The 24639-nt window shown below is 45.1% G+C and overlaps 1 protein-coding gene across 1 annotated transcript in view; it reads left to right on the forward strand.

Moving 5' to 3' along the window:
* Positions 1 to 1061: 1061 nt before the first annotated feature.
* Positions 1062 to 24639, forward strand: part of LOC135507197 (protocadherin-7-like) — a 96243-nt gene continuing 72665 nt past the window's right edge. Inside the window, exons 1-4 of the mRNA XM_064926789.1 lie at positions 1062 to 3825; positions 4462 to 5013; positions 5334 to 6537; positions 21566 to 22333. Coding sequence (XP_064782861.1) covers positions 2867 to 3825; positions 4462 to 5013; positions 5334 to 6537; positions 21566 to 22333 — 3483 coding nt within the window. The 5' untranslated portion in view covers positions 1062 to 2866. The remainder of the gene's footprint in view (positions 3826 to 4461; positions 5014 to 5333; positions 6538 to 21565; positions 22334 to 24639) is intronic.

Consider the following 24639-nt stretch of genomic DNA (forward strand, 5'->3'; position numbering starts at 1 on the left):
CAAAGAGAGAGAGAGAGAGAGAGAGAGAGAGAGAGAGAGAGAGAGAGAGAGAGAGAGGTACTGCAGGTAAATCTTTATCTCCTCTCCTCTTCCCCCGCGACGCCTTTTGTTGCTTTCTGTAGCCGAGCGGTACACTGCACGAGAGGAGCCGGTTGCTGCATTGCGCTCACCGAGCAGCGCGTGCTGCGGGTCAGCCCGCGGAGATAGAGAGAGTCTGTGGCTGTAACGTCTTCAGTATATATATATATATAGTGTGTGTGTGTGTGTGTGTGTGTGTGTGTGTGTGTGTGTGTGTGTGTGTGTGTGTGTGTGTGTGTGTGTGTTGTTTAGTGCCGCAGTCAGACAAAAGAAATATCTACTTCAATATTCTACAGGGAACAACTATACCAAACAAGACCTATACTGCAACGATTCTAACCGACTGACTCAAATATTGACGAAAATAAAACAAAATATTAAAATAGAATACTTACCCTTTTACAGGCCTAATCTTGTATAATGAAAATATATATTATTATATATTATTAAATAATATCCTTATTATTATTATTATTGTTATTAGTCTATATGTTTGCTCTTTGACCTTTGGCCACAGGGGTCATATAGTTTATTCATATAAATCTGATAGCTGGCGGCAGAGAGATTAAAGTTACTATGAGACGTCATCAGAGAACCACATGCCGCCGGATGAATGATGACATTCAGATGAGCTGTTGTCGTCATAAGTGGATAAAGAAGTCTTAAGTCGTTATTAAAACGTGTGCGTTTGTGCCGGTTATTACGTTAGTGGGGCAATTTCCATTTAAACCCCAGTCCCCGTAGCCTGTCCAACGGCTGGCTGGCAACCGTACAACACAGCAAAAGAAAATGCCGATTGTGCAGAATACGTTCCCATTATATTCCTCTGACAACCAATATCCTTCGCTGCATCCTCTTTGTGAATAAAGATGTTCCCCTCATCTCATCCCACCCTGAGCCGCGTAAACGCCACATTGAATCTAGTGCAGTGTGACAGCGAGGCGGATAGGTCTGTTACCGATACACACACACACGCACACACCGTGAGCGACACAACTCTGCCTCTCGTTCCGTTCTCCCGTTTCAGCTGAACGATCAAGTTACGTGGCTAGGGATATGTTGCAGTGAAGAGAGAGAGAGAGAGAGAGAGAGAGAGAGAGAGAGAGAGAGGCGGAGAGAGAGAGAGACTGCAGCATCATTTCAGATCAGGCAGAAAGCAAGCCACGCGTGCACATGCAGTGCAGTAGAACGTGCAGGTGAGAGAAAGAAAAAGAGAGAGAAGGCGTGCGTGGAGAATGAACGATAGAATGCAGGACTCTTGGAAAATACGTATTTTCTCTCGGTTCATGACCGACACATCCTCGCGAACGCACAAGGAATTATAATTGACCGGTTTGTTGACTTCGGGATCTCTTTTGCCTTTAAAAAAAAACAAGGGTTGCGGATGTGAGCGAGCTCCGGTTTACGGTTCAGATTATTATTCCGTCCCGAGAAGTGGCTGTGAAAAGCACTATTGTCTTGTGAAGTTCCGTGAAGGCATTCGACCAACTGCTTGGCACGTTGCTTCACTGCGGGGAAAAACACACGCGTAGTTCAGACTCATACCGGAGAGCGAGAGGTAAGAAACCACATTTAAACTCTAAACGATGACCGGACGATATCAAATACTTTACTTTTAAACCGATTGTGTTCCGCTTTGTGGATGTAAGTATTTTTTCACAACATTAGTGATTCGGGGTCCTGAGACAGAGTCGTGTACAGTTTTCTTTGTGGAAGTGCTGCATTGCAGTTTCTCTTCAACTCGTCAAAACCGCCGAGAGAGCCCCCTCGGTCCCCCGGAACGCGACCGGAATTAAGCGAAATTACTAACGGACTAATATAACTGATACGAGAGTCCTCAAGAGAGGGAGAAACGGAATACATCTCCATCATAAAAAGAGAGAGAGAGTCAAGTGGATTAATTAACGTGAGTAGATGATTTGGTTTCTCTCTTCTTGCCGGATGGATTTGCTGATATCTTTGTGCTCTGAACATCCCAGAGAGACTTAGAGGAAGTTTATTTTTAAACCCTCAACAATAAAGAGAAGGACAAAAGAATAGAGAAAACAGACTGAAACAGAGACACACCGATAGTCACATTAACGACAGAGAGACTGATCTGCAGTGTGTTATTAGAGTGCTGTGTGAAGCTTTCCTGGACCCCAGGCAGCGGAACTGCCAAGAGAGAGAGAGGGGGAGAGAGGGAGGGGGGAAGAGTGAGAGAAAGAGAGGGAACAAAGATATACAGCCCAGATAGACACATTCACGACAGAGAAGGAGGGAAAGGTAGAACTATAGATCCCCAGAGAGAGGAAAGAGAGACAGAGGAAAAGAGAGGGAGAGACAGGAAAGAGAGACAGGAATAGAGAGGGAGAGACAGGAAAGAGAGACAGGAATAGAGAGCGAGAGAGAGGAAAGAGAGACAGGAATAGAGAGGGAGAGAGACAGAGGGATAGAGAGGGATAGAGAAGAAAGAGAGACAGGAATACAGAGGGAGAGACAGAGGGATAGAGAGGGAGAGACAGAGGGATAGAGAGGGAGAGAGAGGAAAGTGAGACAGGAATAGAGAGGGAGAGACAGAGGGATAGAGAGGGAGAGAGAGGAAAGAGAGACAGGAATAGAGAGGGAGAGAGAGGGAGAGACAGAGGGATAGAGAGGGAGAGAGAGGGAGAGACAGAGGGATAGAGAGGGAGAGAGAAGGAGAGACAGAGGGATAGAGAGGGAGAGAGAAGGAGAGACAGAGGGATAGAGAGGGAGAGAGAGGGAGAGACAGAGGGATAGAGAGGGAGAGAGAAGGAAGGTGGGAGCCATGCGGAGGACAGGGGTAGGTGTCTGTGGTGGAGCAGTGTTCTCCTGCTCGGTAACTCTAACTGGACCGGGGGAGTTGTTCCACCTCCTAGTGCTTCTCCTACTAACGATGACTCAGCTCCCGGTCACTGACTCGGCTCTCCGTTACCGGGTGGCTGAGGAGGGCCCCACTGACGTTATGATCGGTAATGTGGCTGCCGACCTCGGCCTGTCCGCGGGCACCGGCTCCGGAGATGTCACATTTGCCCTAGAGAGCGGCTCGGAGTTCTTCAAGATTGATAACGTTACCGGGGAGCTGACTACCGGGCAGCGGAGGATTGACCGGGAGAAGCTGTCCCAGTGTCAGATGATCTTCGATGAGAACGAGTGTTTCCTGGACTTCGAAGTGTCTGTGATTGGTCCGCTCCAGAGTTGGGTGGATCTCTTTGAGGGCCGTGTGGTCATCACCGACATCAACGACAACACTCCTTCGTTTCCGTCGTCGGTACTGACATTATCTGTCGAGGAGAACCGTCCAATAGGCACGCTGTATCTGTTACCCACGGCGACGGATCGCGACTTTGGGCGCAATGGGATTGATCGTTATGAGCTGATTCAAGATGGCAGCTCTTCCGGGTCGGCGGGGTCAGGGTTGGGGTCAGCGAGGAGAGCAGCCGGTGGGCCTATGGGAAGAGCGGATGGAACAGGAGGAGGAGGGGATAGGAGGAGAGGAGCATTGGATAACAACGGAGGAGCTGCAGGAGGAGGTGCAGGAGGAGGTGTGAGGAGCAGTGTGTTTGAGCTCCAGGTCGCCGACACGCCCGACGGTGAGAAGCAACCACAGCTGATCGTGAAAGGCCCTCTGGACCGTGAAGCACGCGACTCGTATGAGCTGGTTCTACGGGTCCGGGACGGTGGCAACCCTCCTCGCTCTTCCCAGGCGCTCCTCCGTGTCGCCATCACCGATGTCAACGACAACAGGTAGGATGAAAACCTAGTCTAGTGAAAAGCATGAGCTGATGCACACCCAAAAATGTTAGTAGAGGTGCTGACTAATGGAGAGTAAACTGTCTAAAAAGTTGGATTTGTTTACCCATTGAACTAAAGAGCTGGAATAGTAGCATCAGCATAGAGAAACACTAGCATAATTATCATAGAGCACCACTACCTAAATTGGCATAGAGCACAACTGGCTAAATTAGCATAGAACACCACTAGCTAAATTAGTATAAAGCACCACTAGCTAAATTAGTATAAAGCATCACTAGCTAAATTAGCATAGAGCACAACTGGCTAAATTAGCATAGAGCACAACTGGCTAAATTACCATAGAGCACCACTAAATTAGTGTAAAGCGCCACTAGCTAAATTAGTATAAAGCATCACTAGCTAAATTAGCATAAAGCATCACAAGCTAAATTAGTATAAAGCATCACAAGCTAAATTAGCATAAAGCATCACTAGCTAAATTAGCATAAAGCATCACAAGCTAAATTAGCATAAAGCATCACTAGCTAAATTAGTATAAAGCATCACTAGCTAAATTAGGTTGAAAAGCACAAACAATGTTATCTTCTAAATACATGGTATTTCTTTTCATGTCTTTATCGACCACAGCCCGCGCTTCGAGAGAGCCATCTATGAGGCCGAGATGGCGGAGAATGCGCCTCCCGGAACCCCCGTCCTCCAGGTGCGCGCTTCGGACCGTGACGTCGGCGTCAACGGACAGGTGGAGTACGTCTTCGGCGCTGCCACGGAATCTGTCCGCCGTCTTCTCCGACTGGACGAGGCTACCGGTTGGCTGAGCGTCCTCCACAGGATTGACCGGGAGGAAGTGGCCCAGTTACGGTTCACGGTTACGGCAAGGGATCGTGGTCAGCCGCCGCGCACCGACCGGGCGACCGTAGTCCTGGTGGTCCGGGATGAGAACGACAACGTTCCGGTCGTGGAGATCAGGAAGATCGGACGGATTCTGGTGAGGGACGGAGTGGCACTGGTACCGGAGAATGTTCTGGTGGACACACCGGTGGCGCTGGTTCAGGTGTCAGACCGTGACCAGGGGGAGAACGGGGCGGTAACGTGCACGGTGGTCGGGGATGTACCGTTCACCCTGAAACCAGCGGGAGAGACGGCGCTCCTGCCACTGCCCGCGGATGACGCCTTCGACAGGTGAGATGAAAACACCTCCACATTGATCTGTTTAGAGTTTATTTTATTTTCATTTTTAAAAGTAAAGTTCGGAGTATTCCAGCACGGCGCACCGAGAGGCTGAAATAGTATTGGAGCATCAACGTACGGCACCATAATATAAACCTGACAGCTAGCTACGTTTAGTTGAAAATCACAAAAATCACATTCATTTGAGCCATATAAATTCAAAATGTTCTTTATTTAGATTTTGCAATGTGACTCTCCTTCCACAGCAGGAAGTATTTATATTGATTAATTTCTTCGTAATTTTCAGTTAATATTTAACCTTGTTTCCTCAGAAACCGTAAGAAGTATTTCCTCCACACTTCGGCCCTGTTGGATTACGAGGCCACTAAAGAGTACAGCGTGACCATCGTGGCAGTCGACTCCGGTTCCCCGTCTCTCTCCAGCAACAGCTCTCTCATGGTCAGGGTAGTCGACATCAACGACCACACTCCTGCCTTCGCCCAGGCCGTGGTGGAGGTCCACTTTGCCGAGAACAACCAACCAGGAGAGCGTGTGGTCACCGTGGTTGCGGCGGATGCCGACTCCGGCAAGAATGCAGAGATTGTGTATTCCTTGGATCCGTCCGTTAACGGCCTGTTCTATATTGATGCTGACAATGGGGATATCCGTGCGACGGGGGTTCTGGACCGGGAGGTCAGGGAGAGGTACGAGTTCCAGGTGATCGCCAGGGATAAGGGATTCCCCTCGCTGCAGGGGTCGGCCACGGTGGTAATCATGGTGACCGACCGCAACGACAATACTCCGAAGTTCGTCCAGGAAGTGTTCACGTTCTACGTAAAGGAGAACCTCCTTGCCAACAGCCCAGTCGGCATGGTAACAGTAACAGACGCGGATGAGGGTGAGAACGCGGAGCTGAGTCTTTTCGTAGAGATGGAGGAAGAAGAAGGAGATGAGGTTGAGGGAGGTCGAGGGGAGAAGCACAAGGGAGTAGGAGAGGAGGGAGGAGGAAGAGGAGGGAGAGGTGAAGACACGTTCTCCATAGAGAACAACACAGGGACGATCTTCTCCTCCGTGGCATTTGACCGGGAACGCCGTTCCACCTACACCTTCCGCGTCCGGGCCATCGACGGCGGGGCTCCTCCTCGCTCCGCCACGGCGACAGTCTCCCTCATCGTAACTGATGAGAACGACAACGCCCCCTCCGTGACCTCACCCACCAACGAATCCTACACCCTCCTCCCCCCGGCCTCCTCCACCCGGACCATCGTCAGAACCGTGGCCGCCTCGGACTCGGACTTTGGCCGCAACGCTGACCTGCGCTTCTCCCTGGTAGGAGGGAACCCCTTCAGGCTGTTTGAGATCGGCCTGGCCAGTGGAGTGATCACTGTGGCAGAGCCCCTAGAGAGGAGACACAGGGGGCTGCATCGCCTGGTGGTCAGGGTCAATGACAGTGGAGAGCCGTCGCTCTGCGCCACCGCGCTGGTCCACGTCTTCATCAACGAGAGTCTGGTCAACGCTACACTGGTGGACGCACAGGTAATTATGAATATGTCTTTGGTATGTGTCCTAAATGGCACCCTATTCCCTATGAAGTGCACTACGTTTGACCAGCCGCCCCATTGACTCTGGTCAAATGTAGTGCACTGTGTAGGGAATAGGGTGCCATTTGAGACTCGTACATACTGTACATGCATACCTCTACTCTACTCTATTCCATTCCGTTCTGACTTTGGTGACATTGAGTCCATTTGTTAAGGCCCTACTGTTCTATACAGGCTATATTTACACTTCTCCTGCTCAATAGCTTAAAATGGGCCAATGCAATGCACCAGCCTATAATGGAATGGTAGGGATCGATTAGAACAACTTAGAATGGAACAGTAGAACAAATGAAAATGGAATTCTAGAATGGAACAAATTAGAATTGAACAATAGAATGGAATAAATTAGAATTGAACAATAGAATGGTTTAATGGAATGTGGCCGCTCAGAGTGGGACATCATTTCATCTTTTAACAAGAACAGTGTAGACCAGACCAGAGCAATAGAGGGCAGACAAATGGATGGATCGACTCAACATATTATCACACTTCATTCAACTGCTCAAAGGGCTTGATGATTAGTTAATTAGTATGATCGGGTGTGCTAGTGTTGGGATAGAATAAAGACGTTTAAGTTAGGGAGACCCCAGGTCAAGGTCTGAGTTGACACATGAAACTGCGGTCCAGAGTTTCTCCTGGTACAGGGTTGGGAAAACTCCTGGCTATGAAGAAACATTTCCATCTAGTTTCTCATTGGCCAACTTGTGACTCCTACTGATAAAACAAACGAATTGAGTCATTTTCTGCTGCGTTGCCATTTCATTCACTAATCACTTTGGCATCCTTCCACCACTCCCTCTCACACACACACACACACACACACACACACACACACACACACACACACACACACACACACACACACACACACACACACACACACACACACACACCACCCCCCCCCCTTTGGCATCATTCCACTGTCAGAGAGAATTCTTTGTGCGATGGAGGCAGTAACACAGATAACGTCTTCATATCTGTGTCTGTGACCATTAAACTTTGATATCCTTCTAGTCCATAGCTGTGCTCTGCTGGGCTGTTCCAGTCAAACTAAACTGTCTATGGTGTAATGTCAAGGAGTTCTAGATTACAACATGCTTCCAACACATTACAATCCATTGTTCCATAGAATCATTTTGTCATTCTATTGTGTTCTGGTTCCACTCTACAATTCTATTGCAATCAAACGTCTGGTTCTTTTCGTTGCAACTGAACCAGTCCCAGGCATAACTCTGTGCCCGTGTTATAGGCTTCAACGTGGACCTGGAGTTCTCCTTAGTTTTCAGCCATAACAAGGGCCCAGGGTTTTTCATGTTTAGGTCACAAGGTAATGAATAAATCTTGGCCCTAAAGCTACACCGCTAACTAAAGCTACACCGCTAACTAAAGCTACACAGCTAACTAAAGCTACACCGCTAACTAAAGATACACTGCTAACTAAAGATACACCGCTAACTAAAGATACACTAAAGCTACACCGCTAACTGCTAACTAAAGCTACACCGCTAACTAAAGCTACACAGCTAACTAAAGCTACAACGCTAACTAAAGATACACCGCTAACTAAAGATACACCGCTAACTAAAGCTACACCGCTAACTAAAGCTACACCGCTAACTGCTAACTAAAGATACACCGCTAACTAAAGATACACTAAAGCTGCACCGCTAACTAAAGATACACCGCTAACTAAAGCTACACCGCTAACTAAAGATACACCGCTAACTAAAGATTCACAGCTCACTAAAGCTGCACCGCTAACTAAAGATACATCGCTAACTAAAGACACACCGCTAACTAAAGATACATCGCTAACTAAAGCAGCACCACTAACTAAAGCTACACCGCTAACTAAAGCTACACCACTAGCTATTCATCGTATCGATATCAAGAGAGGCACAGCACTACCTGCAGAGTGAAACGGTTCTGGTGTTTAAAGCTAAGCAGTACAAACTTTGGTGCAGCAGAGCGGAAGACTCCTGGGGGAGCTGGGGGAGGGAGGGAGAGAGAGAGAGATGTGTCAGGATGGATGATGAGGCACTGCTAGAGCTAAAGTGGTAGTGCTGCATTCTCCTGTTGAACACTTACAAGGAGACACACCCACAGGAATGCACACACACACACACATGCCGCATATACACACACCTAGCATGCACACATACACACACATAGCAGAGACACACACACACACCCACACAGTGTGCTAGAGGCATGCTCAGCAGAATGTGAATGGGACAGAAGAAGACTGCAGAACAGCGAAGAACAGAACAGAAACGATAAGAGGAGAACAGGACAGAAGAGAGAGAGAGAGAACAGAGAAGAACAGAGAGGAACAGAGGGGAACAGAAGAGGAGAACAGAGAAGAACAGAGGAGAACAGAGGAGAAAGGAGAACAGAACAAAGGAGAACAGAGAAGAACAGAGAACAGAGGAGAACAGAACAGAGGAGAACAGAGAAGAACAGAGGAGAACAGAGGAGAACAGAGGAGAAAGGAGAACAGAACAGAGGAGAACAGAACAAAGGAGAACAGAGAAGAACAGAGAACAGGGGAAAACAGAACAGAGGAGAACAGAGAAGAACAGAGGAGAACAGAGAACAGAGGAGAACAGAGGAGAAAGAAGAACAGAACAGAGGAGAATGGAACAAAATAGAAAGAACAGAGAAGAACAGAGAACAGAGGAGCACAGTAAAGAGGAGGACTGAGAACAGGGGAGAACAAATCAGAGGAGAACAGAGGAGAACAGAACAGAACAAAAGAGAAAGAACAGAGGAGAACAAAGGAGAACAGAGGGGAACAGAACAGAGCAGAACAGAGGAGAACAGAGAAGAACATTGAACACAGGATAACATATGAGAACATATGGGAACAGAACAGAAGAGAGCAGAATGGAGAACAGAGCAGAGAACAAATGACAACAGAACTGAGAACAGGGGAGAACAGAGAACAGAGGAGAACAGAAAAGAGGAGGACTGAGAACAGGGGAAAACAGAGGAGAACAGAGGAGAGCAGATAACAGATGAGAAAGGAGAACAGAGAACAGAGGATAAAGGAGAACAGAGGAGAAAAGAGGATAAAGGAGAACAGAGGAGAACAGAGGAGAACAGAGGAGAGCAGATAACAGATGAGAAAGGAGAACAGAGAACAGAGGAGAAAGGAGAACAGAGGAGAACAGAGGATAAAGGAGAACAGAGGAGAAAGGAGAACAGAGGAGAAAGGAGAACAGAGGAGAACAGAGGAGAAAGGAGAACAGAGGAGAACAGAGGAGAAATGAGAACAGAGGAGAACAGAGGAGAAAGGAGAACAGAGAACAGAGGAGAAAGGAGAACAGAGGAGAACAGAGGATAAAGGAGAACAGGAGAACAGAGGAGAACAGAGGAGAACAGAGGAGAACAGAGGAGAACAGAGGAGAAAGGAGAAAAGAGAATAGAGGAGAACAGAGGAGAAAGGAGAACAGAGAACAGATGAGAACAGAGGATAAAGGAGAACAGAGGAGAACAGAGGAGAAAGGAGAACAGAGGAGAAAGGAGAACAGAGGAGAACAGAGGAGAAATGAGAACAGAGGAGAACAGAGGAGAAAGGAGAACAGAGGAGAAAGGAGAACAGAGGAGAACAGAGAACAGATGAGAACAGATAACAGAGGGGAACAGAGGAGAAAGGAGAACAGAGGGGAACAGAGGAGAACAGAGGAGAACAGAGGAGAACCGAGGAGAACAGATAACAGAGGAGAACAGAACCAGTCAACATAAGAACAATATAATGGAACAGAGAAGAGGGGATGAATGGAACCAATACAATAGAATCTACTAAGACAATAGACAGTTATCCTAACCAAGTCCATTCTCTGATATAAACCCATGAACCAATACAATAGAGTACTAAGACAATAGACAGTTATACTAACCAAGTCCATTCTCTGATATAAACCCATGAACCAATACAATAGAGTCTACTAAGACAATAGACAGTTATCCTAACCAAGTCCATTCTCTGATATAAACCCATGAACCAATACAATAGAGTACTAAGACAATAGACAGTTATCCTAACCAAGTCCATTCTCTGATATAAACCCATGAACCAATACAATAGAGTCTACTAAGACAATAGACAGTTATCCTAACCAAGTCCATTCTCTGATATAAACCCATGAACCAATACAATAGAGTCTACTAAGACAATAGACAGTTATCCTAACCAAGTCCATTCTCTGATATAAACCCATGAACCAATGCAATAGAATCTACTAAGACAATAGACAGTTATCCTAACCAAGTCCATTCTCTGATATAAACCCATGAACCAATACAATAGAGTCTACTAAGACAATAGACAGTTATCCTAACCAAGTCCATTCTCTGATATAAACCCATGAACCAATACAATAGAATCTACTAAGACAATAGACAGTTATACTAACCAAGTCCATTCTCTGATATAAACCCATGAACCAATACAATAGAATCTACTAAGACAATAGACAGTTATCCTAACCAAGTCCATTCTCTGATATAAACCCATGAACCAATAATATAGAGTCTACTAAGACAATAGACAGTTATACTAACCAAGTCCATTCTCTGATATAAACCCATGAACCAATACAATATAGTCTACTAAGACAATAGGCAGTTATACTAACCAAGTCCATTCTCTGATATAAACCCATGAACCAATACAATAGAGTCTACTAAGACAATAGACAGTTATCCTAACCAAGTCCATTCAATGACATAAACTCATGAACCAATACAATAGAGTACTAAGACAATAGACAGTTATCCTAACCAAGTCCATTCTCTGATATAAACCCATGAACCAATGCAATAGAGTCTACTAAGACAATAGACAGTTATCCTAACCAAGTCCATTCTCTGATATAAACCCATGAACCAATACAATAGAGTCTACTAAGACAATAGACAGTTATCCTAACCAAGTCCATTCTCTGATATAAACCCATGAACCAATGCAATAGAGTCTACTAAGACAATAGGCAGTTATCCTAACCAAGTCCATTCTCTGATATAAACCCATGAACCAATGCAATAGAGTCTACTAAGACAATAGACAGTTATCCTAACCAAGTCCATTCTCTGATATAAACCCATGAACCAATACAATAGAGTCTACTAAGACAATAGGCAGTTATCCTAACCAAGTCCATTCTCTGATATAAACCCATGAACCAATGCAATAGAGTCTACTAAGACAATAGGCAGTTATCCTAACCAAGTCCATTCTCTGATATAAACCCATGAACCAATGCAATAGAGTCTACTAAGACAATAGGCAGTTATCCTAACCAAGTCCATTCTCTGATATAAACCCATGAACCAATGCAATAGAGTCCACTCTGACAATGTGATGTGTTGTCTTGTCAAACAATGGAGCAGGACCTGTGTGACTCGGGCAAATTGCTTTTCAAACTGGGTTACGTTAACCTGCAAATTAAACCTCCAGAGAGAGATGGGATAATGTGTGAATCTGATATTGAGTGTTTTAGGGGTAATGTGTGAATCTTATATTGAGCGTTGCAGGTTTAATGTGTGAAACTTATATTGAGTGTTTTAGGGGTAATGTGTGAATCTGATATTGAGTGTTTTAGGGTTAATGTGTGAATCTGATATTGAGTGTTTTAGGGGTAATGTGTGAATCTTATATTGAGTGTTTTAGGGGTAATGTGGAAACTTATATTGAGCGTTGCAGGTTTAATGTGTGAAACTTATATTGAGTGTTTTAGGGGTAATGTGTGAATCTGATATTGAGTGTTTTAGGGGTAATGTGTGAATCTTATATTGAGTGTTTTAGGGGTAATGTGTGAATCTTATATTGAGTGTTTTAGGGGTAATGTGTGAATCTTATATTGAGTGTTTTAGGGGTAATGTGTGAATCTTATATTGAGTGTTTTAGGGGTAATGTGTGAATCTTATATTGAGTGTTTTAGGGGTAATGTGTGAATCTTATATTGAGTGTTTTAGGGGTAATGTGTGAATCTTATATTGAGTGTTTTAGGGGTAATGTGTGAATCATATATTGAGTGTTTTAGGGGTAATGTGTGAATCTTATATTGAGTGTTTTAGGGGTAATGTGTGAATCTGATATTGAGTGTTTTAGGGGTAATGTGTGAATCTTATATTGAGTGTTTTAGGGGTAATGTGTGAATCATATATTGAGTGTTTTAGGGGTAATGTGTGAATCTTATATTGAGTGTTTTAGGGGTAATGTGTGAATCTGATATTGAGTGTTTTAGGGGTAATGTGTGAATCTGATATTGAGTGTTTTAGGGGTAATGTGTGAATCTGATATTGAGTGTTTTAGGGGTAATGTGTGAATCTTATATTGAGTGTTTTAGGGGTAATGTGTAAATCTTATATTGAGTGTTTTAGGGGTAATGTGTGAATCTTATATTGAGTGTTTTAGGGGTAATGTGAATCTTATATTGAGTGTTTTAGGGGTAATGTGTGAATCTTATATTGAGTGTTTTAGGGGTAATGTGTGAATCTGATATTGAGTGTTTTAGGGGTAATGTGTGAATCTTATATTGAGTGTTTTAGGGGTAATGTGTGAATCTTATATTGAGTGTTTTAGGGGTAATGTGTGAATCTGATATTGAGTGTTTTAGGGGTAATGTGTGAATCTTATATTGAGTGTTTTAGGGGTAATGTGTGAATCTTATATTGAGTGTTTTAGGGGTAATGTGTGAATCTTATATTGAGTGTTTTAGGGGTAATGTGTGAATCTTATATTGAGTGTTTTAGGGGTAATGTGTGAATCTTATATTGAGTGTTTTAGGGGTAATGTGCGAATCTTATATTGAGTGTTTTAGGGGTAATGTGTGAATCTTATATTGAGTGTTTTAGGGGTAATGTGTGAATCTTATATTGAGCGTTGCAGGTTTAATGTGTGAATCTTATATTGAGTGTTTTAGGGGTAATGTGTGAATCTTATATTGAGTGTTTTAGGGGTAATGTGTGAATCTTATATTGAGTGTTTTAGGGGTAATGTGTGAATCTGATATTTAGTGTTTTAGGGATAATGTTTTAATCTGATATAGAGTGTTGTAGGGATAATGTTTTAATTTTATATTGAGTTTTGTAGGGATAATGTGTGAATCTGATATAAATTGTTGTAGGGGTAATGTTTTAATCTTATATTTAGTGTTGTAGGGATAATGTGTGAATGCTATATTGAGTGTTGTAGGGATAATGTTTTAATCTTATATTGAGTGTTTTAGGGATAATGTGTGAATTTGATATATTGAGTGTTTTAGTGATAATTTATGAATCTGATATATTGAGTGTTTTAGGGATAATGTGTGAATTTTATATTGAGTGTTTTAGGGATAATGTGTGAATCTGATATATTGAGTATTGTAGGGATAATGTGTGAATCTGATATATTGAGTAGTGTAGGGATAATGTGTGAATCTGATATATTGAGTGTTTTAGTGATAATGTGTGAATCTGATATATTGAGTATTGTAGGGATAATGTGTGAATGCTGTATATTTGGAGTGCTACTTTGTCAGAGTGGTGGTGCAGAGAGCAGTAAAAAGCAGCGTCAGCGATGCTGATAATAATGTAATGCTACATTAGCTACATTATCAGCATGTGGTTCAAGTATTATCTACATTATTAGCATGTGGTTCAAGTACTCTATTTAATAATGGAACATAAAAGAGGATTCAAAGTCCTATCATTTACACACACACACACACACACACACACACACACACACACACACACACACACACACACACACACACACACACACACACACACACACACACACACACACACACACACACAGTTCTGTACAACCAACCTTGTGGGGGACACATCATTCAGTAACCTTAGCTAACCTAACCCTAAACCTAACCCTAGCTTCTAACCTTAGCTCCTAAACCTAACCCTAGCTAACCTAACCCTAGCTTCTAACCTTAGCTCCTAAACCTAACCCTAGCTAACCTAACCCTAGCTTCTAACCTTAGCTCCTAAACCTAACCCTAGCTAACCTAACCCTAGCTTCTAACCTTAGCTCCTAAACCTAACCCTAGCTAACCTAACCCTAGCTTCTAACCTTAGCTCATAAACCTACCCTAGCTAACCTAACCCTAGCTTCTAACCTTAGCTCCTAAACCTACCCTAGCTAACCTAACCCTAGCTTCTAACCTTAGCTCCTAAACCTAGCTCCTAACCCTAAACCTAACCCTAGCTAACCTAACCCTAGCTTCTAACCTTAGCTCCTAAACCTAGCTCCTAACCCTAGCTTCTAACCTTAGCTCCTAAACCTAGCTCCTAACCCTAGCTTCTAACCTTAGCTCCTAAACCTAGCTCCTAACCTTAGCTCCTAACCCTAAACCTAACCCTAGCTCCTAACCCTAAACCTAACCCTAGCTCCTAACCCTAAACCTAACCCTAGCTCCTAACCCTAAAACTAACCCTAGCTCCTAACCCTAAACCTAACCCTAGCTCCTAACCCTAAACCTAACCCTAGCTCCTAACCCTAAACCTAACCCTAGCTCCTAACCCTAAACCTAACCCTAGCTCCTAACCCTAAACCTAACCCTAGCTCCTAACCCTAAACCTAACCCTAGCTCCTAACCCTAAACCTAACCCTAGCTCCTAACCCTAAACCTAACCCTAGCTCCTAACCCTAAACCTAACCCTAGCTCCTAACCCTAAACCTAACCCTAGCTCCTAACCCTAAACCTAACCCTAGCTCCTAACCCTAAACCTAACCCTAGCCCCTAACCCTAAACCTAACCCTAGCTCCTAACCCTAAACCTAAACCTAGCTCCTAACCTTAGCTCCTAACCCTAAACCTAACCCTAGCTCCTAACCCTAAACCTAACCCTAGCTCCTAACCCTAGCTCCTAAACCTAAACCTAACCCTAGCTCCTAACCTTAGCTCCTAAACCTAAACCTAACCCTAGCTCCTAACCCTAGCTCCTAACCCTAAACCTAACCCTAGCTTCTAACCTTAGCTCCTAAACCTAGCTCCTAACCTTAGCTCCTAACCCTAAACCTAACCCTAGCTCCTAACCCTAAAACTAACCCTAGCTCCTAACCCTAAACCTAACCCTAGCTCCTAACCCTAAAACTAACCCTAGCTCCTAACCCTAAACCTAACCCTTGCTCCTAACCCTAAACCTAACCCTAGCTCCTAACCCTAAACCTAGCCCTAGCTCCTAACCCTAAACCTAGCTCCTAACCCTAAAACTAACCCGAGCTCCTAACCCTAAAACTAACCCGAGCTCCTAACCCTAAAACTAATCCTCGTTCCTAACCCTAAAACTAATCCTCGTTCCTAACCCTAAAACTAATCCTCGTTCCTAACCCTAACCTTAAACCCCCTAGAATTAGCACTTGGCCTCGTGGGGACTAACAAAATCTCCCCAGTCCGTCAAAATGTAGTTTGTTTACGATTCTGGTCCCCATAAGAATCGTTAAACACGTCCACACACACACACGTCCACACACACACGCACACGCACACACACACACACACACACACACACACACACACACACACACACACACACACACACACACACACACCCCACTCAATGTGAAGTGGATATTTTATGATTGTAATTCCCAGCCTTAACAGCACTAAATAGAACATTGATTTAGACCTTAAAATGTGTGTCTAGTGTGTGTATGCGTGCGTGTGTGTGTGTGTGTGTGTGTGTAATGGGTCTCTCCATATGTAGCTACTGTGTATTGATTGTCCATATTGTGAATCTATGCTGCATTACGACCATCCTGTATCCTAACCACTCTGACTGACCCTGTTACACACACACACGCGCACACGCACACACACACACACACACACACACACACACACACACACACACACACACACACACACACACCTATCCTAACTCACTGCTCTGATTAACCCCATTTCCATCTGTTTGGTATCGAACCAGTACTGACCTTACCATGTCAAACCAGGACTGACTCGCACCTTACCATGTCTCTAACCAGTACTGACCTTACCATGTCTCTAACCAGGACTGACCTTACCATGTCTCTAGCCAGGACTGACCTTACCATGTCTCTAACCAGGACTGACCTTACCATGTCTCTAACCAGTACTGACCTTACCATGTCTCTAACCAGTACTGACCCGTACCTTACCATGTCTCTAACCAGGACTGACCTTACCATGTCTCTAACCAGTACTGACCTTACCATGTCTCTAACCAGTACTGACCCGTACCTTACCATGTCTCTAACCAGGACTGACCTTACCATGTCTCTAACCAGGACTGACCTTACCATATCTCTAACCAGTACTGACCTTACCATGTTTCTAACCAGTACTGACCCGTACCTTACCATGTCTCTAACCAGGACTGACCTTACCATGTCTCTAACCAGGACTGACCTTACCATGTCTCTAACCAGTACTGACCTTACCATGTCTCTAACCAGTGTCTCTAACCAGGACTGACCTTACCATATCTCTAACCAGTACTGACCTTACCATGTCTCTAACCAGTGTCTCTAACCAGGACTGACCTTACCATGTCTCTAACCAGGACTGACCTTACCATGTCTCTAACCAGGACTGACCTTTCCATGTCTCTAACCAGGACTGACCTTACCATGTCTCTAACCAGTACTGACCTTACCATGTCTCTAACCAGGACTGACCTTACCATGTCTCTAACCAGGACTGACCTTACCATGTCTCTAACCAGGACTGACCTTACCATGTCTCTAACCAGGACTGACCTTACCATGTCTCTAACCAGGACTGACCTTACCATGTCTCTAACCAGGACTGACCTTACCATGTCTCTAACCAGGACTGACCTTACCATGTCTCTAACCAGGACTGACCTTACCATGTCTCTAACCAGGACTGACCTTACCATGTCTCTAACCAGTACTGACCTTACCATGTCTCTAACCAGTACTGACATTTCCATGTCTCTAACCAGGACTGACCTTACCATGTCTCTAACCAGGACTGACCTTACCATGTCTCTAACCAGGACTGACCTTACCATGTCTCTAACCAGGACCTACCTTACCATGTCTCTAACCAGGACTGACCTTACCATGTCTCTAACCAGGACTGACCTTACCATGTCTCTAACCAGGACTGACCTTACCATGTCTCTAACCAGTACTGACCTTACCATGTCTCTAACCAGGACTGACCTTACTATGTCTCTAACCAGGACTGACCTTACCATGTCTCTAGCCAGTACTGACCTTACCACGTCTCTAACCAGTACTGACCTTACCATGTCTCTAACCAGTACTGACCTTACCATGTCTCTAACCAGTACTGACTAGTATCTTACCATGTCTCTAACCAGGACTGACCTTACCATGTCTCTAACCAGGACTGACCTTACCATGTCTCTAACCAGGACTGACTAGTACCTTACCATGTCTCTAACCAGTACTGACTAGTACCTTACCATGTCTCTAATCAGTACCGACCTTACCATGTCTCTTACCGCCATACAATATTATCACCATACCATATTACCACCCTACCATATTATCACCATACCATATTACCACCATACCATATTACCACCATACCATATTATCACCATACCATATTATCACCATACCATATTACCATATTACCACCATACCATATTACCACCATACCATATTACCACCATACCATATTACCACCATACCATATTACCACCATACCATATTATCACCATACCATATTATCACCATACCATATTATCACCATACCATATTACCACCATACCATATTACCACCATACAATGTTATCACCATACCATATTACCACCATACAATATTATCACCATACCATATTATCATATTATCACCATACCATATTATCACCATACTGAGGGACCTCATCATACCATATTACCACCATACCATATTACCACCATACCATATTACCACCATACCATATTACCACCATACAATATTATCACCATACCATATTATCATATTATCACCATACCATATTACCACCATACTGAGGGACATCATCATACCATATTACCACCATACTGAGGGACCTCATCATACCATGTTACCACCATACTGAGGGACCTCATCATACCATATTACCACCATACTGAGGGACCTCATCATACCATATTATCACCATACTGAGGGACCTCATCATACCATATTACCACCATACTGAGGGACCTCATCATACCATATTACCACCATACTGAGGACCTCATCATACCATATTACCACCATACTGAGGGACCTCATCATACCATATTACCACCATACTGAGGGACCTCATCATACCATATTACCACCATACTGAGGGACCTCATCATACCATATTACCACCATACTGAGGGACCTCATCATACCATATTACCACCATACTGAGGGACCTCATCATACCATATTACCACCATACTGAGGGACCTCATCATACCATATTACCACCATACTGAGGGACCTCATCATACCATATTACCACCATACTGAGGGACCTCATCATACCATATTATCACCATACTGAGGGACCTCATCATACCATATTACCACCATACTGAGGGACCTCATCATACCATATTACCACCATACTGAGGGACCTCATCATACCATATTACCACCATACTGAGGGACCTCATCATACCATATTACCACCATACTGAGGACCTCATCATACCATATTACCACCATACTGAGGGACCTCATCATACCATATTACCACCATACTGAGGGACCTCATCATACCATATTACCACCATACTGAGGGACCTCATCATACCATATTACCACCATACTGAGGGACCTCATCATACCATATTACCACCATACTGAGGGACCTCATCATACCATATTACCACCATACTGAGGGACCTCATCATACCATATTACCACCATACTGAGGGACCTCATCATACCATATTACCACCATACTGAGGGACCTCATCATACCATTTTACCACCATACTGAGGGACCTCATCATACCATATTACCACCATACTGAGGGACCTCATCATACCATATTACCACCATACTGAGGGACCTCATCATACCATATTACCACCATACTGAGGTACCGATACGATATGTATTGCGATTCTCATGATACTGTATGTATTGCGATTCTCATGATACTGTATGTATTGTGATTCTCATGATACTGTATGTATTGTGATTCTCATGATACTGTATGTATTGTGATTCTCATGATACTGTATGTATTGTGATTCTCATGATACTGTAAATATGTCTCACTATTTAAAAAGAAGATGGAGAACAAGCTATAGGATCAACGATACTGTATTTTGGAGCATTTACAGCCGACTCGCTACAGCCGGACTAGCTACAGCTGACTAGCTACAGCCGGACTAGCTACAGCTAACTAGCTACAGCCGGATTAGCTACAGCCGGACTAGCTACAGCAGGACTAGCTACAGCTGGACTAGCTACAGCCGACTAGCTACAGCTGGACTCGCTGCAGCTGGACTAGCTACAGCTGAACTAGCTACATCCGGACTAGCTACAACTGACTAGGTACAGCCGACTAGCTACAGCTGGTTAGGTACAGCCGACTAGCTACAGCCGGACTAGCTACAGCCGACTAGGTACAGCCGGACTAGCTACAGCTGACTAGCTACAGCCGGACTAGCTACAGATGACTAGCTACAGCCGGACTAGGTACACCCGGACTAGCTACAGCTGACTAGCTACAGCCGGACTAGCTACAGCTGACTAGCTACAGCCGGACTAGCTACAGCTGACTAGCTACAGCCGACTAGCTACAGCTGGACTCGCTGCAGCTGGACTAGCTACAGCTGGACTAGCTACATCCGGACTAGCTACAGCCGACTAGGTACAGCTGACTAGCTACAGCCAGACTAGTTACAGCTGGACTAGCTACAGTCGGACTAGCTACAGCCGGACTAGCTACAGCCGGTTAGGTACAGCCGACTAGGTACAGCCGGACTATCTACAGCCGACTAGGTACAGCCAACTAGCTACAGCCGACTAGCTACAGCCAACTAGCTACAGCCAACTAGCTACAGCCGACTAGGTACAGCCAAATAGCTACAGCCGACTAGCTACAGCCGACTAGCTACAGCCAACTAGCTACAGCCGGACTTGATACAGTCGGACTAAATACAGCCGGACAAGCTACAGACAACTAGCTACAGCCGGTTAGGTACAGCCGACTAGGTACAGCCGGACTAGCTACAGCCGACTAGCTACAGCCAACTAGCTACATCCGGACTTGGTACAGTCGGACTAAATACAGCCGGACAAGCTACAGACAACTAGCTACAGCCGGTTAGGTACAGCCGACTAGGTACAGCCGGACTAGCTACAGCCGACTAGCTACAGCCGACTAGGTACAGCCAACTAGCTACAGCCGGACTTGGTACAGTCGGACTAAATACAGCCGGACAAGCTACAGACAACTAGCTACAGCCGACTAGGTATAGCCGGACTAGCTACAGCCGACTAGCTACAGCTGCTGACTAACGCTACCAAGCATTTTATTAAATTCTCTCTATATTTTTTTTTACAGTTCAGTACTTGAAGTCAGATATTGAAATAATATAAAGTCCGAAATAATATCTTGATATGTAAATATATTGATTTTCTCCCCCTCTTTCTCTGGGTGTCTTGTAGTCTACTCACTCTGACGTTATAATGCAAAACGCAGTAACTACGTCATTTCTTTTTACTGCAAAATCTGACTTCAAAGTCTTTTTCGGTCTAGACAGACTCCATGATATGTTCTGATCAACTGCCTTGTTCTTGTGTCAGGAAACTAAATACCACATTCATCAGATAATATACCTTGGCCATCACAGCAGATCAAAGATTTTTGACCAACTTGGTAGTTACTGCGTTTTGCCTTTGTAGGACAGACTAGTGATTTACAGTTTCTGCTTTTCTCTACTTAAACCCTTGAATTATTTCATTTCCCCTCCCACCCACCACCCCTCTCTCTAGGTGGCTCGTAGTCTGGCCGCCCCTCTCTACCTGGACATCGCAGGCGACCCCGACAGTGAGCGAGCGTTGGGGAAACAGCGCCTCTCGGTGGCCATCGGTGTCCTAGCGGGCGCCGCGGCAGTCATCCTGGTCATCCTCCTAGTGGTGATGGCCCGCCAGTGCGGCGCCCAGGGCAAGAACGGATACGAGGCCGGGAAGAAAGAACCGGAGGAGGATTTCTTTAGCCCTCAACCGGCCGTGCCACAAACCAGGGGAGGGACGTTGGACCGCGGACGGAAGCCCCGCAGGGACAAACGGAACGGAGGCGCCGGAGGAGCCGGAGCCAATAAAACTGAACGGCCGCTCTACAGCGGCGTCGTCACGGTCAACGGGCTCCGGCGCCACGGCAACGACCACCACGTCGCCAACATCGACGATGACGACGAGGACGTGAGCAGCGCCAGCGAGAGGTTGGCGGCTAGGTACTGCGCGGTGGACGGAGACCCCGGGAGCCCACGCATGGGCGCCAGGCATCACCAGTCGAGCCCGGATCTGGCCAGGCATTATAAGTCAAGCTCGCCGCTCCCCGCGGTGCACCTCCAGCCCTACAGCCCCCCAGCCGAGGGGAAAAAGCACCAGGCTGTACAGGAGCTACCCCCCTCTAACACCTTCGTGGGGTCTGGAGGGTCCAGTGGTAGTGGTGGAAGTGGGAACGCTGATGCCATGTCTCTGGGGTCAGACCAGTGTTCTGAGTATGGATCCCAAACGGGGAATAAGTACAGCAAACAGGTAGGACTGATTCAGCTCAACTGGGCTGGCCTTGTTACCCATCCACCACAGTTGACTGATTAGTGGTGGTGATAATAGAACTGACTAGTGGTGGTGATGATAGGACTGACTAGTGGTGGTGATAATAGGACTGACTAGTGGTGGTTATAATAGGACTGACTAGTGGTGGTGATAATAGGACTGACTAGTGGTGGTGATAATAGGACTGACTAGTGGTGGTGATAATAGGACTGACTAGTGGTGGTGATAATAGGACTGACTAGTGGCGGTGATAATAGGACTGACTAGTGGTGGTGATAATAGGACTGACTAGTGGTGGTGATGATAGGACTGACTAGTGGTGGTGATAATAGGACTGACTAGTGGTGGTGATAATAGGACTGACTGGTGATAATAGGACTGACTAGTGGTGGTGATAATAGAACTGACTAGTGGTGGTGATAATAGAACTGACTAGTGGTGGTGATAATAGGACTGACTAGTGGTGGTGATAATAGGACTGACTAGTGGTGGTGATAATAGGACTGACTAGTGGTGGTGATAATAGGACTGACTAGTGGCCGTGATAATAAGACTGACTAGTGGTGGTGATAATAGGACTGACTGGTGATAATAGAACTGACTAGTGGTGGTGATAATAGGACTGACTGGTGATAATAGAACTGACTAGTGGTGGTGATAATAGGACTGACTAGTGGTGGTGATAATAGGACTGACTAGTGGTGGTGATAATAGGACTGACTAGTGGTGGTGATAATAGGACTGACTAGTGGCCGTGATAATAAGACTGACTAGTGGTGGTGATAATAGGACTGACTGGTGATAATTGGACTGACTAGTGGTGGTGATAATAGGACTGACTAGTGGTGGTGATAATAGGACTGACTAGTGGTGGTGATAATAGAACTGACTAGTGGCGGTGATAATAGGACTGACTAGTGGTGGTGATGATAGGACTGACTAGTGGTGGTGATAATAGGACTGACTGGTGGTGGTGATGATAGGACTGACTAGTGGTGGTGATGATAGGACTGACTAGTGGTGGTGATAATAGAACTGACTAGTGGCGGTGATAATAGGACTGACTAGTGGTGGTGATGATAGGACTGACTAGTGGTGGTGATAATAGGACTGACTAGTGGCGGTGATAATAGGACTGACTAGTGGCGGTGATAATAGGACTGACTAGTGGCGGTGATAATAGGACTGACTAGTGGTGGTGATAATATGACTGACTAGTGGCGGTGATAATAGGACTGACTAGTGGTGGTGATAATAGGACTGACTAGTGGTGGTGATAATAGGACTGACTAGTGGCCGTGATAATAAGACTGACTAGTGGTGGTGATAATAGGACTGACTAGTGGCGGTGATAATAGGACTGACTAGTGGCGGTGATAATAGGACTGACTAGTGGTGGTGATGATAGGACTGACTAGTGGTGGTGATAATAGGACTGACTAGTGGTGGTGATAATAGGACTGACTGGTGATGATAGGACTGACTAGTGGTGGTGATAATAGGACTGACTAGTGGTGGTGATAATAGGACTGACTAGTGGCGGTGATAATAGGACTGACTAGTGGTGGTGATAATAGGACTGACTAGTGGTGGTGATAATAGGACTGACTAGTGGTGGTGATAATAGGACTGACTAGTGGTGGTGATAATAGGACTGACTAGTGGTGGTTATAATAGGACTGACTAGTGGTGGTGATAATAGGACTGACTAGTGGTGGTGATAATAGGACTGACTAGTGGTGGTGATAATAGGACTGACTAGTGGTGGTGATAATAGGACTGACTAGTGGTGGTGATAATAGGACTGACTAGTGGTGGTGATAATAGGACTGACTAGTGGTGGTGATAATAGGACTGACTAGTGGTGGTGATAATAGGACTGACTAGTGGTGGTGATGATAGGACTGACTAGTGGTGGTGATAATAGGACTGACTAGTGGTGGTGATAATAGGACTGACTAGTGGTGGTGATAATAGGACTGACTAGTGGTGGTGATAATAGAACTGACTAGTGGTGGTGATAATAGGACTGACTAGTGGTGGTGATAATAGGACTGACTAGTGGTGGTGATGATAGGACTGACTAGTGGTGGTGATGATAGGACTGACTAGTGGCGGTGATAATAGGACTGACTAGTGGTGGTGATAATAGGACTGACTAGTGGCGGTGATAATAGGACTGACTAGTGGCGGTGATAATAGGACTGACTAGTGGTGGTGATAATAGGACTGACTAGTGGCGGTGATAATAGAACTGACTAGTGATAATAGGACTGACTAGTGGT

The sequence above is a fragment of the Oncorhynchus masou genome, chromosome 20 (genome assembly GCF_036934945.1).
Source record: "Oncorhynchus masou masou isolate Uvic2021 chromosome 20, UVic_Omas_1.1, whole genome shotgun sequence".
Classification (NCBI taxonomy): Eukaryota; Metazoa; Chordata; class Actinopteri; order Salmoniformes; family Salmonidae; genus Oncorhynchus; species Oncorhynchus masou.